At 37.8% G+C, this 16,098-nt stretch overlaps 1 protein-coding gene across 3 annotated transcripts in view; it reads right to left on the bottom strand.

Moving 5' to 3' along the window:
• The window catches only part of smtnb (smoothelin b), a 322,821-nt gene that overhangs the window by 88,871 nt on the left and 217,852 nt on the right, over positions 1-16,098 (bottom strand). For all 3 annotated transcript variants that reach the window (XM_069932808.1, XM_069932809.1, XM_069932807.1), the window contains exon 10: positions 13,605-13,663. In XM_069932808.1, the coding sequence (XP_069788909.1) occupies positions 13,605-13,663 (59 nt within the window). The remainder of the gene's footprint in view (positions 1-13,604; positions 13,664-16,098) is intronic.

Here is a 16,098-nt window from a genome sequence, read left to right as displayed (position 1 = left end):
TTTCGGGTCAGTGTCCAGTTTATCTGCCCATATTTCCTTATTAAGGTTGTGAGAGATGAGTAAACTTGACATAAAAATATGAAAGATGGGGAAACTAGCACAGACACATGGAGTGATGGATTAAACCAGTATGAACAGGCTAAGCATGGAAATTAGGATACAGGAAGCAGAGTCAGCCTATGTAAGATAAGAACCTTCTAGTCCTTTCGACAGGATTAGTGAGCCCACCGTATGAATAAGATAAGGAGAGGTAAGGAATAAATAGAATGTAGGAAGTTGAGATAGTCTGGATGAGATAAGGGTCTCCTAGCCCTAGACAGAAGTACCAAGTTCTACATATATAATTAGTAAGCCATACACAGATTTATCAAGTTATGCATATTTAATTAGTAAACCCTAGACAAGATTAGCAAACTCTGCATATGAAGGGACTGTAGCTCTGAGAGTTGGAAAGGTGTGAATGGGGACAAGGGCAAGGTTATGAATAAGGACAATGGGGATAATGACATGAGAAGACACCGACAGGATACCCCTGGTCCTTCAAGTCCACTGAAACTGCACGTAGTCAGGAAGGATTGCCTATGCCAAACCCATCCAGGCGGCAGAAGAATGTAAGGGGGAGGGTATTCTGATACTGAAATTCACTGTATAAAAGTTGGGTGAGCCCCAGTGTATGTGTGTATTCCCAGGGTAAGGGGAAGCACCCAACTTTGCATTGTTGTTATAATAAATGTTCTTTGTTCTCAATTTTTGTCTCGAGCAATTTCTGTTAAGGTACTTCTATTTCTAACAAGGTGATTAAATTGCCTTAAGGCAAAATTAAGATGATTAAATTGTCGCGCTATCGATCAACTACATTAGACAGAGAATCGAGATTAATAGGCTTTAATCACCTTAAGACATCAACACATCTCACACATTGCTGGCCCAGTTCGAAGGCGGGTACTAAGGGAAGAGTTTGGTCATAATGTCCTTTATGGGGATTTCTGGTGGGGGAGGATTCACAGGTGCAGGGGCGGGCCAGCTCATATAGTACACACATACACAGTGCTAATAGCTATACAGTGGCTGCACCACAGCTACTCAAAGCCAATAAATATCCATGGCCTCATAATCTGCATCTCAGAGTACAAAAAGGGACAACTATGGAAAGAGTCGATGTATTGGTCTTTTAAAATTCTGTAACTTATGGAATGGTTCCTTCAGATTGGAGAGTAGTAAATATAACCTTTATGATGCCATGCGTTTCTGTCTAAACCAGAGCAGGCTTTTGCCTAAAAATTGATTTGATCACTAGGCCTGCTTTCATGATAGTTCAGATGAGAGTAGGTTTCATTGTGATGTACAAAACTCTAATATGTCTGGATAGATTGGACGCAGAGAAAATTACTTCCCTGGATTCGGTGTCTAGAAGCACAGATCAGAAGATTAGACATTTAGAACTGAGTTGATGAAAAATGTCTACTCAGAAAGTGTTGAACTTGTGGAATTCTCTACTGCTGAAGGAAGTGGAGGCTGTCTTAGAATGCACTTGAGAAGGATGTAGATAGATTTTTAGATACAGGCATTTAGCAATATAAGCGGAGAACAGGAATGCGGTGGTGAGATCGGAGATCAGCTACAGTCATGTTAACAGAGGGTCTTTCCTGAAACAGCAAATAATACGATGTGGCACAGATCAAAACAGCAGCCTAGAATAATTCTAAAACTAGGAAAGTGAAAGTGACCATGTGTTTGATCCCTGCAGACAAAGCAATCCAGGTACATCTATAAGACCGTGTTTGAGTTTGCAGGAGTTCACAGATCATGAGGAGGTCAAAAATTTATTCTTCATACCAATAATTTTTAGGCCATCATTGGATTAGCCATAATCTTACTGAATGGTGGAACAAACTCAAAGGGCTACTCCTAATTATGCTTCTTATGTTCTTAAATTGCTATAATCTGTAATACAATGCTTGAAAGAATGGTGATAACAGGTTAAACACTATAGTTTCAGACAGAATTTGATATATTTGTTAAAAAAGGGTTAAAATGAATTAATAGATAAGTGAAATCAAATGAGCCTATACATCTTGTTTTCTATGAATCCTTGCAAGCAATTAGCATATACAAGTCAAGCAATTTCCACAGAAACAAGAAAAATAAAATCTTCAGTACCAAATGATTCATTACAATAGGTTATTTCATTTTCTGCCAATGCTGGAATAAAGTAACCTTACCCCTTTAGCTAAGAAGCTGGAAGGTTCCTCCCTCAAGCATTCACCATCCATCTGCCTTCACTCTTATTCAATAAAGGATGAGCTGATCTGTGTTATCTCACTCACAGGTAGAAATATAAATTTATATCTTGTACAGGCGTTTATTGTTACGCTTCTTATTGAGTCAAGCCTTGTAGTATAGTCCACCCCATCCTGCCCCATTTCTAAAGCAGTTAATTAATTAACCACTGTAGTGTTTATTATCTATCCAAAAAACCCTTAGTTCTCATTTTCATTTCCCTCTCTCTTAACACAATCTGTCCCTCTTGTTTATCACATCCTACAGTATATCAGATTTGACTTAATTTCCTTTTCTCTCTTTAGACCTTCTTGGTTCTTCCCCAATCTTTTAGTTAAGGAGATGGTAAATTACAGGATATACAGGTTATGACCAGAGATGTTGCTTTGTTCTTGACATACTGTTACGGACTGTCAGAAAATTACTGGATGAAAAAGATAAGAAAAAAATTGTAATAAGATACACAACAAGAACCCTCACTCTATCAAACTCTGCATTACATTTAAAACTATTGGAAGATTTGACACATTTAAATATCCTCAAACTTTTTCAAGCTCAGGGTCGTACATCTCCTGTACAAATAACAACTAAGCTACAATATTTTTAAAAAGCACCAATGGATTCAGAGTGATAAGCTCCAAGATCATTTCAGCTGAGGCCATGTGATCTGGCCACAAGATCCTGCCATCTGTTATGTCTGTTATATAAAGGAAGAATGCTGAAGTTCATTCTCAAGGGCAAAACTTAAGCTCTTAACTCCTTGATGACTAAGACACTCAAAACACCTCTTCAATAAGTTGCATAAATGTAGTTTGTTTCTATATTTTACTAATTTTTGTGGGGTTTTCAGTTAGCACTGGTTATCTTAAAATTGGTGAACATCGGTTTACTATAATTGAATTATGACATCTGAATTTAATTACCATTCACTGCTGCTCTTAGCTATAATTGAACTACTTCATTTGAACTAACGCCACAAAAGGATTACATTTTCTCCACATTAGTGAAAAGATTATAGACTTTTGAAGATTGGCAATGTACCACATATAAATTATTACCAAATTGCTGTGTAATCAAGCCTGCATTTATTATTTAGAATCATGCTGAGGAAATGAATCTGTTAATACGTTCTTTAAGCAGAAATTTAATCCATCATCAACAAATATTATTTGTTAATATAATGCTCCAGTCAATAAAATAATCAATGAAAATAGTCAAAGGAGGAGAGACATATCTTAAATCTTTAGATCTTTCACAGTATAGTATCACAATTCCCCAACATATATTGATTTTTTTTTAAAAAGAGATTAATTTTCTTTCAAAGTTATTTATTTGCTTGGAAACTTGGAACTAATTTCATGTGGAAATGGCAGTACTCACTCCAATAGTCATAGTTAAATGAGGGTTGCATTGAGTGAAATGGACTTTAAATAATGAAGCAGATATTGCATATGATCATATTGTTATTTAACTGTTAAAGGTAGCCATCACGAATTTCATTCTTAAAATTGTGCATGTTTGGATTTCAAGAAAGCAATACATACAACTGTAGTGACAAAGCTCTCTCAATAGTTCCTGTACAGGTTAAAGCTAAAAAAGGAAGCTTCATTCTCAGAAGACTATGCCTGTGAATAGGGAGAACATTCCATCTCAGGATGATATCAAATAATGGGATCATCTAAAAGACATTTATATACCGACATCTAAAGAAAGAACAAGCAAGTATCTCAACCCCATGGCATTAAAATTACTTCTGGTAGGGTATTTAATAGGGTAAGTGGTGGTTATGGGGGCAGAAATAGCTTTACAGGATGATTCACCTCATGAATAAATTAGGGGGGGAAAGATGAAAAATTAAGGTTTTAGTGCAAAGGATCAATCCATACAGAATAATGACAAACCGTAACCAAAAAAAAAAATCTTTTTAAATACGACTCTACATTTTCTTTAATTAAATTGTTTAGATTTTTGGGATAGTGTATAATCCAAACATTAAAATTCTTAACACACGAAAGTCTGCAGATACTGTAGTTGAAGTAAAAACACAATGCTTGAAAAATTCAGCAGGTCAAACAGTGGCAAAGATAAAAGTACATAAATGACATTTCGGGCTTGAGCCCTTCAATATATTTTTGTTATATAAAATACACTGTGTGACCTGCTGAGTTTCTCCAGCATTGTGTTTTTACATTAAAATTCTTATAAAACTGATTCATATTTTAACATTTATTCATAAAATGTTAAAGTTTTCCTTCAGATCATAAATCAGCCGACTACCTATAGTTAACTATAAATTCAAACTGTCCGAAATTTGTTCCCTTTGGATTAGAATTCTCACCCTAAATTACAATTACACAAAACCATTTCATTTAATTTGTATTCCAATCATATACAAATAAGGCTCTTAACAATGCTCTTTTAAATAAAGCACATTACCTCTTTTCTTCTTTACGTGAAAGCTCTAACGCGACTTTGCAATGAACTGAAGACACACAAAACCTGTGTGGAAATCTGACAGTCCAAAATGAAGCACTGATAATTTAATGAGTTAACAAGATTATACTCAGAACACAGATGACTGAGAAGCCATCCAGCCATCAACTCGTCTTTAATAAACTAAGGACATAGTGTAAAATCTCTCTTTGCCTTGTTGATTATTCTGAGTCTCAAATTTATACTTAATTCATCAACCAACATCAATAAAGTAAATAATCTGGTTAATTTTCTTCTGGTCAAAATTTTACTTTGCATACCTACTGCTATTCTCTGTGTGAAAATAGTGTTTGGCTCATAGGGAATATGCTGTCAAAAGCTTTGTGATTTTCTGAGGCCATGAGAAACACTACATGAATGGAGGTGTGTTACTGTAACAATTCAATGCAGACACTAATGGGTAAGGATAACTAATCAAATGGATTTAAAAGGCCTGGGAGAGGCATGATCAACTCACAAAATATCATGTGTTCACTACTAGATATCCCGTGGCATTACATTTTGGAAACTTATTAAATGTTGTATTTAGAAGAAACAACTAAAGTATCAAGTCAGATAATCTAGTCATATTTCATTGTGAAAAAAATCAAAGGAAATCACTAATCTCTCTGAAGTTAACTTCAGAGAATTGCATCATAATGTATGAGTTTCAGTAAATTTACGATGTCAGAAGAAAAAAAAACTTTCTTGTGAGCATTAGCAGGGCATTCACAGATTAAAGATATGTCAACTTAGAGGTAAAGAAACAAAAAAGATAAACACAGCCACAAAATCCGTCTTAACAAGGTTCCAGGTTGTATCGGCCACTGAATATCAAAAATGTTTTTGAAAATCAATAATCTTCCAATTGTTGTAAGTTGAACTGTATTTCAACTATCTATAAAATTTGAATTATTACTGGCATTACTGCAATGCATAGACTTCCAGCTGCACCCTGCAGTGTCTTGGAGCCATTTGCAGCACTGGAGTTGAATGGGTCAGATCATTGAGTTGGAGTGGGAATGGAATGCTCAGATATGATGGAGAGTTCCATGACACCCGGTTTTCCTAAACTCTATAGAAGCCTTTTCTGCTCTGACTTCCATGGTGACTGTCCTTTAATCACTAACTTGTTGCCCAGTGGTCACTATGACAACTGACTTAGCAGCTGTAAATGATGGGAATTGCCAAGGTACTGTTTCTGTTCATGAAACAGGATGCTAAACACTATAAAAAATACTTCTCATTTATTTTTGGACAATATCACAATTTTTTTCAGTAGAGTATGGGCATTAGCTTATTTTGTTTCAAGGAGGTGAATTCTAATTTCTATGTATCAGATTGTGAAATGATCCAAGTGGCCTACAGTTCAATATCAAGACCTTTGTTTTGAAACTAAACACATCTAATATTTATTTGAAGTAAATATCCTCAAATTGATACTTCACAGCATTATTAGCCAAGCATATTAGCCAAGATTATATGATCCAGATCTATGTAAAAGTCTCATTTAAATAAAGCAAAGAGCTTTTCACATATTATATTGAGCAATAATACACCCTCAACAATTAAAATAGATAAGATGGTCGTACATTTGTAGGTCTAGACAATTACTACATAGCTGCAGTATGATGCATAATATTCCTTGCATTCCAAAACAAAGTGCTGTGAAATGCTTTTACTGTAAGGCCACTCCGATATAAAACCTACGACCCAAGGACCTCGCTGCCACGTCCCAGCTTGCTTGGCCACGGCACACGAACCATGGGTGTAAAGGGTGGGGCCAGTACTGCGCACACTGCACTCCACCTAAAAGCTCCTTTGTGCAGGCCCGAGGACAGGTCCACGTCCTCCCCCTCCACATCCTCCCCCTCCACGTCCTCCCCCTCCACGTCCTCCCCCTCAAAAGGTGCTCACAAACTCAAGCTTCACAAACGAGCCTGCAGCTGACGTGGACATTTACCCCCTCCATAAATCTTTGTCCGCGAAGCCAAGCCAAAGAATAGTAAGGTGGCCACCGTGAGCAGGAAAGGGCTTTGGCAAATACTAGAGCGCATCGGATGACCCCCAAAGTTCCTCAACATGGTTATCCAACTGCACGAAAACCAACAAGGTCGGGTCAGATACAGCAATGAGCTCTCTGAACCCTTCTCCATTAACAATGGCGTGAAGCAAGGCTGTGTTCTCGCACCAACCCTCTTTTCAATCTTCTTCAGCATGATGCTGAACCAAGCCATGAAAAACCTCAACAATGAAGACGCTGTTTACATCCGGTACCGCACGGATGGCAGTCTCTTCAATCTGAGGCGCCTGCAAGCTCACACCAAGACACAAGAGAAACTTGTCCGTGAACTACTCTTTGCAGACGATGCCGCTTTAGTTGCCCATTCAGAGCCAGCTCTTCAGCGCTTGACGTCCTGCTTTGCGGAAACTGCCAAAATGTTTGGCCTGGAAGTCAGCCTGAAGAAAACTGAGGTCCTCCATCAGCCAGCTCCCCACCATGACTACCAGCCCCCCCACATCTCCATCGGGAACACAAAACTCAAAACGGTCAACCAGTTTACCTATCTCGGCTGCACCATTTCATCAGATGCAAGGATCGACAACGAGATAGACAACAGACTCGCCAAGGTAAATAGCGCCTTTGGAAGACTACACAAAAGAGTCTGGAAAAACAACCAACTGAAAAACCTCACAAAGATAAGCGTATACAGAGCTGTTGTCATACCCACACTCCTGTTCGGCTCCGAATCATGGGTCATCTACCGGCATCACCTACGGCTCCTAGAACGCTTCCACCAGCGTTGTCTCCGCTCCATCCTCAACATTCATTGGAGCGCCTTCATCCCTAACGTCGAAGTACTCGAGATGGCAGAGGCCGACAGCATCGAGTCCATGCTGCTGAAGATCCAGCTGCACTGGGTGGGTCACGTCTCCAGAATGGAGGACCATTGCCTTCCCAAGATCATGCTATATGGCGAGCTCTCCACTGGCCACCGTGACAGAGGTGCACCAAAGAAGAGGTACAAGGACTGCCTAAAGAAATCTCTTGGTGCCTGCCACATTGACCACCGCCAGTGGGCTGATATCGCCTCAAACTGTGCATCTTGGCACCTCACAGTTCGGCGGGCAGCAACCTCCTTTGAAGAAGACCGCAGAGCCCACCTCACTGACAAAAGAGAAAGGAGGAAAAACCCAACACCCAACCCCAACCAACCAATTTTCCCCTGCAACCGCTGCAACCGTGTCTGCCTGTCCCGCATCGGACTTGTCAGCCACAAACGAGCCTGCAGCTGACATGGACATTTACCCCCTCCATAAATCTTTGTCCGCGAAGCCAAGCCAAGGAATTACAGGTTATTTTGAATCCACTTAAATTCAGTGAAGTTCTAGGAAGCACAACAAAATCATAAAATAAGAAATATTTTGTTTACTTTATCAGGCTTGACATTTGTCATATTTTCCTTTCAATCCTGTAAAATATATTGCAGAAATAACTTCCATATGTCCAGATGTCCAAAATGAGATGAAAAATCTGCAAAGCAATCTTGCTGCTGAATTAATCAGTTCTGTTAAGGGGCTAAAAAAAACCCACCCAAACAAACATGGACTAACTTAACAACTTTTCACTTGCACTCTTCAGCTTGTCTATTTTGCCAAGAATTTGGTGTTTTAAAGGGATCCTTTGAACCTCCCATCCCCACCCCCACCTGCAATTGGATCTTTGACTTGCTCATTGGACGACCAAATTGCAAACAGTGTCTCCTCCTCACTGATGATCACACAGGTACACCTCAAGGATGCATGCTTAGCCCATTGATCTACTCAACCTACACCCATGTTTATGACATAAGGCACAATTCAAATGTCATCTACAAACTTGTGGTCGTCGGCAAAACCACAGACAGGAATGAGGATGTGTGCAGGAGTATGATAGATCAGCTAGTTGAGTGGTTCACAACAACAATCTTGCACTCAAACATTAGCAAAACCAAGGTGTTGATTGTGGAATTCGGGAGGGGAAACCAGGAGAACATGAACCAGTCCTCATTGAGGGATCTGCAGTGGAGAGGGTCAAGAATGTCAAATTCTTGGGTGTCAACATCTCTGATAATTTATCCTGGGGTCTCCATGTTGATGCAATTATAAAGAATGCTCACTAGCAGCTATACTTTATGAGGAGTTTGAGGAGATTTGGCATGTCACCAAAGACTATGCCATGAAGAGCATCCTGACTAGCTGAATCATTGTTGGGTATGGAGGTGCCAATGCTCAGGACAGGAAAAACTCCAGACAGTTGTTAATCAGCCAGCAACATCACAGGCATCAGTTTTCACTCCATCAAATACAAGAAGCAGTATCTTAAGAAAGCAGCCTCTATCCTTAAAGCCCTTCGCCATCCAGGCCATGCTCTCTTCACAATACTACCATCAGGAAGGAGGTACAAGAGCCTGAAAATGAGCACTCAATAGCATAAAGATTGGTTCTTTCCCTCTCCCATCAGATTTCTGAATGGATGATGAATCCCAGACACTACCTCACCTTCTCCTATTGTTTCATATTAGTTTATTTATTTTGAAATGCGATTTATAGCAATTTTTGTGACATGTTTATGACAATAAATTCTGATTCTGATAATTATGTGACACAAATTCCTGATTAGATAAGACCAAAGGAAATACATGAAACACAACCTGAATAGCTTTCAAAAGAGGACAAATAATTTGAACAGAAACCATTGAAGCCAACCTGACCTGATGCCCCATTAAGAGCTTTCTATCAAAACTGCTTTATCTTAGAAAGGGAGGCTGCCAGCAATACACATGGAAATTACCTCAATGATTAAGACTGACCAAAAACTAGTGCCACATCACCATGATAAAATGTTTGCCTTTACCTGAAATTAACCTCATCTGGTGAAGGAAGGGAGAATGCAAGAAAAAATAGCAGAAAGCTTAAATGTCAGCTGATTGTTTGAAGATGTAAACCAATAATGTCCCTCTTCCATTCTCCCAGCGATACAAATGCTTTAGAATCATTTACTGTATTGTAATCCTGATTGATAGCAAACATTATGCAATTTCTGAACATGTTTCTTCCCACCTACCCCCACCTCATGACACACCCTAACCCAAGTTCAAAGTGAATGGAGGGCATATTTAAAATAAAACTTGCAGTGCAAAGTTTAATTGAAACACACTAAAACTGCATAGTTTCTAATCTATTTGGCTTTGTGACACATGAGGCAAAAGATTTGTTGACCCAAGAGGGTCTTATTTTACAAAATTTCTAAACATGTTAATTGACAGATTTAAATTAGTGCTTTGTTTGTATGACCAGACTTTCACAAAACAATGTCATATCTGATATAATACATGGATTCTATTATTTGCACAGCACTTCTACCAATCATGTCTAATTTAAATCATATCAAATATGAAAAAGAGTTTAGAGAATAAATGTTACCCTCTGTAAGGAAGAAATAATCACAATAGAGAATAATAGATGAGGTGCAGAATGAGTAAACTCGAGTACTGGCTTCTGTTTGGTGTTGAACCATGGGGCATCATTAGTGTTGAATGCATTATGATAAACTAAGCAGAATACCTCCATTCAATCAGCAAGGGTGATCATGAGCTTCCAATTTTCTGTCATTTTAATTCTTCATTCCATTCTTCCCTGATCTCTTTGTTTTGACTTTTTACACCTTTCCAGTAGAGATCAACAGTAAACTCAAAGAACAGCATCATATCTTTCATCAAGGTACTATGCAGCTCTTGGGCCTCAACAGTGAATTCAGCTTTGCCACTGTCAGAACTGTCCCATTGTTGACTGTGTAACAATATTAATATTTGGGGAGAATTAAAAAAATTTAGAGTAGGTCACATACACACACACATTTTAAAACAGATCTTATTTGAAAGACTGAAGAATTCACATTGCAAGATCTCTGGAGAATGTAAGCACCTTCCACAAGTAGGTGTTAATTGAACTGACATCATAAAATGCTTGACCATTGTCTTATCGGAGTCATGCTGTCTAGCAAAGTGCTCACAGAAAGGTCAATTCTGGATTGTTTACCTAAGATAACAACAGATGGGAGCAGAAGGAAGAACTCCTGTTTGCCGGAGAAGGTGGGGGATTTGCAAGACATGAGTAATATGCTCTCTTTGGAGTTTCAGTTGGAAGAGAGAGAGTTGAGTTAGCAGTTCAGTCAGTCAGTCAGTGTGTGGGACATTGGCAAGTAACTGAAAAGTGTAATCCAGGGAAAACTGTTTGAAACTGATGAAAGCAAGTTCCAGAGCAGTAGATGGCTGGAAGTGCTATCTGTCTGATGTTTCTCTTGAAATAGGGGAAGGAATGGAACTCTGTGGTAGCTTGAAGAAAGAGGTTACCATCTAGAAGACCCTGAGGGGACAAGTTTCATCAACGAGACCCTGAGGTGACTAGTGGTGGTACCTCAGTTGTGGAAATCCTGGAGCAATAAATATCTCTCTGCAAACCCTACAAGAACCTTCCTGAGCGATAAACATTTACCTTTTAAGCACCAAGCCTGGTGAACTTTATACATGTTAAATTCTGTGCACAGTATAATGATTGCTTGCAACCAGAGAACTTGGAAGAAGGAGAAGTGAGATTGAACTGTGAACCAAAGAACTTTTTTTTGAGTTTTCACACATATTACATACACATGTGCTTAGAATTAGAAGGGGGTTATTTGGGTTAGTTAAGTATAGAGTTAAGTTAAAGTATGATTCTATTTTCATGTTTGAAGTTGATTAAAAGTAACTTTTGTTTTAAAAGCCACTTGTCTTGGTGAATGTCTATTGCTGCTGAGTTTTGGGGTCCTTTGGGCTCGTAACAACTGTTAATTGTTAATTCAGTTTTCTCTCTCCACAGTTGGTGCCTTACCTGCTGGACACTTCCAGCAATTTTTACCGCAGCAACATCAGTATTATATGTCTCACTGGTCCAGATTTTTTTTCTCTTCCTCTCCTCATTCATTTCTTTCTAGCATTCCCTCCTTCATATCTCTCATATCTCTCCCAGCTGGCTCCAAAAGGACTATTTCTCTTGGTCTTCAGCCTATTACAGATATTCCATGGGTTCTGTCCTTCCATTTCCCCCCATGTTGGTTTCTAACCAGTTTTTCATTCTGATGAAATATTATCTGAACTAGTACAAGTTAAAATGTTAAAGTTAACTGTTTCCCTCTCCACAGGTGCTGCTTGGTATACCAAGTACTAGGAAATGTGTTTTCATTTCAAATTTCCAATATTTGCAGTTTATTTGCCTTTTACTTGTTGAGCAAGCTCTACATTGACCAAGACATTTTAGGTGAAGGTAAGAGATCCTAAAGAACCATTTCAAAGGTAAGGGGAATTGCCCTATCCCCAGATCATTATTGAAGTTCAACCATTGGAATCACCAGTCCCAAAGCTGTTTCAATGCCCAACCAATTTCCGCCACCCTTTTCCCGCTACAATTAATCCTCTCTTCTCACCTAAATCTCCTCCCTGAACTTGATCCACCCTCCATACTTTTTTTACTGCATTATTATTTCCCTTTGATCTTATATTCACTCTAGCCCTATCTGTACCCCAATTCTCTCCACCCAATCAATTTTTTAACTAAATTAATTCTCCATAAGCTCTGCAATGAATGAAAGACCTATGTATCCATTTAAACACTCAAATACTATTCTCATCAAGTTTTATTATCATCTGATTGCACAATTACAACCCGACCGAACAGCATTCTCCAGTTATCAGAGCAAAACATGCAGTCACACAACCAGACATAACACACATACAGGCAACAATACATATGCAGAACAAATATTCTATTGTATATAATACCTCGAGTACAAAATAATACTACTTATCGGATCCTCTCACACCACACCATTTTAAATATAGTTTTTCAGGCATAGTCTCTGGCTATGATCAACCTTTCACAGTACCGGCGCGGCATAGTTGCCATAGTGGTTAGCCCAACACCTTTATAGCACTACCGATTGGGACCAGGGTTTAAATCCCGTACTGTCTGTAAGGAATTTGTACATTCTCCCCATGTCTGCATGGGTTTTCCCAGGGGCTCTGGTTTCCAAAGTGTATTGAGGCTGTAGGTTAATTGGGTATAAATTGGGCAGCATGGACTTGTGGGCCGAAAGGGCCTGTTACCATGCTGTCTGTCAAAATTAAAAAATTTAAAGTACAATTTGTAAAAAAAAATCCTGTTTTGCTCTGGTGTATTATGAAGTTTATTTTTAGCTTTATATTTTTCTGTCAGTATTTCCATATCTGTTCTCTGATATTTATTAAATCCCAGTATCTCACTCTCTTTCAAAGAATGACAAAAAATAAAGTATTGTAGAATGTACAATTAAGAGCAAGACAATGACGTTTAGTCTGTAAGCAATGCAAAATATACAGGAAACAATGAACCTGGAGTACTGGTGGTAGAATATGTTTCCAATTGTAATTGTATTAATCAATATCAGAAAAATAAACATTCCGAATGCACTCAGTTAATGACATTTTAAGACTACGTTCACAAATCAAAGAAAAGACGTCTTACCAAATGACACTATTACTTTTACAAAAATTATTCCCAATTTGCTTATGACATTGATTATATAACAAATGTTTTTATGTTTGACAATAGTTGGCTTCACATAATTAGTTATAAACAGCAAATAACTAATTTGATAAAATCAATCTTCATAAATTGATTTAATTGTTGCCATAAATTTGTCCATTCAAAAAAAAACCTCTGTTCGGTGGATTTATATTTCATTTCTGGAATGAACCATGCATGGCACTTGTCAATGAAAGTAATGCAAAGCTTACCATGATGCCACCTGGACCCATCATTCTAAATGGTGCAGCTCTCAAACCGAATGTCAGCTCTGAAGAAGAAAGAAATCACTTTAGCCATCTGCGATAGGTGAAATTACAATACTAATCAAATAATCTTTAATTGTACATACGTAATTTTGAAATTATATTAAAATAAGAAATTGTTAAACAATAATATCAACTTTTAATAGCAATATTCTATGTGAATTTTTAATACTTAAAGAGGGAAGATATACAGGGCTATAGAGAAACTTCAGGGGAGTAGAACCACTTGTGGAGATCTTTCATGAAGCCAGTGTGGTCATGCTGAGCTGAATGACCTCCTAAGGTAAATCATTCATAAACTGTAGGTGCATGCATCCTTGTTTACTTACCCTGTTCTTTGGTGATCACATCTTCAACCATCTAGGGATCTAGGGTCTGTTCCTCTTCATTTCATATTAATATTCTTCTTAAAATATGTCTTATTGTTCTTTGCATCTCTTATTTTGCTGAGTTTCATTTTCTTCTTTAATCCCTTTCTTCAGTCCCTTGAAATGTATTTCTATGTAATCTACTATTGCTTAATCTCTCAAATTTTCTACACAAATATGCATAGAGGTATACAGACAGCATGGAAGAGGGCTTTTGGTCCAATTCAAAATCCATATGAACCAAAATGACTAAGTAAATCCCATTTACACACACACACACACACACACCCCCACCCACACACACACACATCCCCACCCACCCACCCCAGGAGGCCAAGGTTAGCATTGGTTTTGTATTTGTTGGGAGTTCTATTTCAATTTATGATTATTTAAACAAGGAAACAGCAACAAGTAACAATGGAATCTACACTATTTTTTTATTTTCATTGTAAACCACTTCTGGAAGTTACAGTATCTAATCAACTGCTTGGAGAAGCCTTTGTTTATGAAGGGAAATTGGTTGAAATGGCAGAAGTAACAGTACCAAACATTTAAGCTATCAGAGGTACAAAAGGAAACCAAAAATGACTTAAATCAGTGACTGCCAGAATCTTTACAAGGAAGAAAGAAAATCGTAAAAGATATCAGGTCTCATTCAATTCTATTATCTAGTGTCCAGACTCTTCCTGCAAGCCTCTTATTGCATTCAGTTCAGAAAACATTCAACAGAATGTCAAAAGGAACACTGAATTTATATGGTGCCCTTACAGTTGAAAGATATGCCAGAGAACTTCATGGGGAACAACAAACAAAAAGTCAAAGGATATATTAGGTGAGGGTTTCCCTGCTACAGGTTCTACAGTGATGGCATGAATAGGATGCCCAAGTCAGAGCAAAAATTTGTTCAGAAATAGAACTAGGGGAGCTTACACAGATAGGAAAGCACTATAATAATGACTTCTAATGAAATGACATCTCATATTTATAATTTTCCTTCTCAATTTTAGAGTTATACTCTTCATCATTATCTGGTAAACCTGAATGAAAAGTATGCATTTGTAGTTTAACCGTGTAAAAAAACTTCATTAGTCTGAAGTTAACTAATGATGGATTTTGGTGGTGAACAAAATTTTGGATATCTAAACTTTAACTATCTGAAATCAATGGAATAGGAGAGGCTGAGTAGGGGAGTAACATAACAATAACATTCAGAAATAAGAGAGGACTTGCAGCCTCAAAACTTCATTCAACCAAACCATCTCCACCACTGAAGTTTTCAGAGACTGATGATCCCGAGTAACTGAATTCGATGGTTACTATGGAAATGGATGAAAAAGTGGTTCATGTAGTAAAGAGAAGAGATGATTATCTCTGTTCTGTGTTGAATGGACTTCAGCCAGATACAAGGTTGAGAACTAGGTAGAATTAGTAACTACAGGGTTTGAATTGCTTCCCAATATTTAGATAGTGGAAACTGTGGCTTTCTACACATGGAAGTTAAAATAAAATGAGTGAAAAGTGGAGAAAGATAAAGAGCTAGAGCTGCCTTAAAATGAAAGACAGTCACATTGAGTAAATTATAGCACTAAGGGACACGATTTAGATAACAGGGCTATTTAAGGTTGATGAGATAACTTGGAGATATAAACAAACATGGCTCATTACATAATATCTACAAAGAAAGGTATATTAAACCATATATAATTTCTTTTCACAAAAGTCCTTTCACCTTTTACTCTATCACATGACTGCCAGCAACCACTTTTCTCACTTGCATGCCTTTGTAAAATTCAAAAATCAATCTCAAAACAAAAATGAGTAACACAAAAGTGCTGGAGAAACTCGGCTAGTCACTCAGTGTCCATAGCAAGCAAACATATAGAACTGACGTTTCAGGCCTGACCTGCAGATTTTCTCCTGCAATTTTGCATTTTAAACTACAATCGCAGCATCTTCAGTCTTTCTTGTATAACAAAAATTAATAACTTTTTTGATAACCTTCAAACAAATCCACCAGTGCATTCTAATCTGAGATTTTTAAGTCAATAAATGTATCCTTATGGAAGATATGT

This window comes from Narcine bancroftii, chromosome 4 (genome assembly GCF_036971445.1).
Source record: "Narcine bancroftii isolate sNarBan1 chromosome 4, sNarBan1.hap1, whole genome shotgun sequence".
Classification (NCBI taxonomy): Eukaryota; Metazoa; Chordata; class Chondrichthyes; order Torpediniformes; family Narcinidae; genus Narcine; species Narcine bancroftii.
The sequence above is the reverse complement of the archived record's forward strand: the minus strand, read 5'-3'. Positions and strand labels throughout refer to the sequence as shown.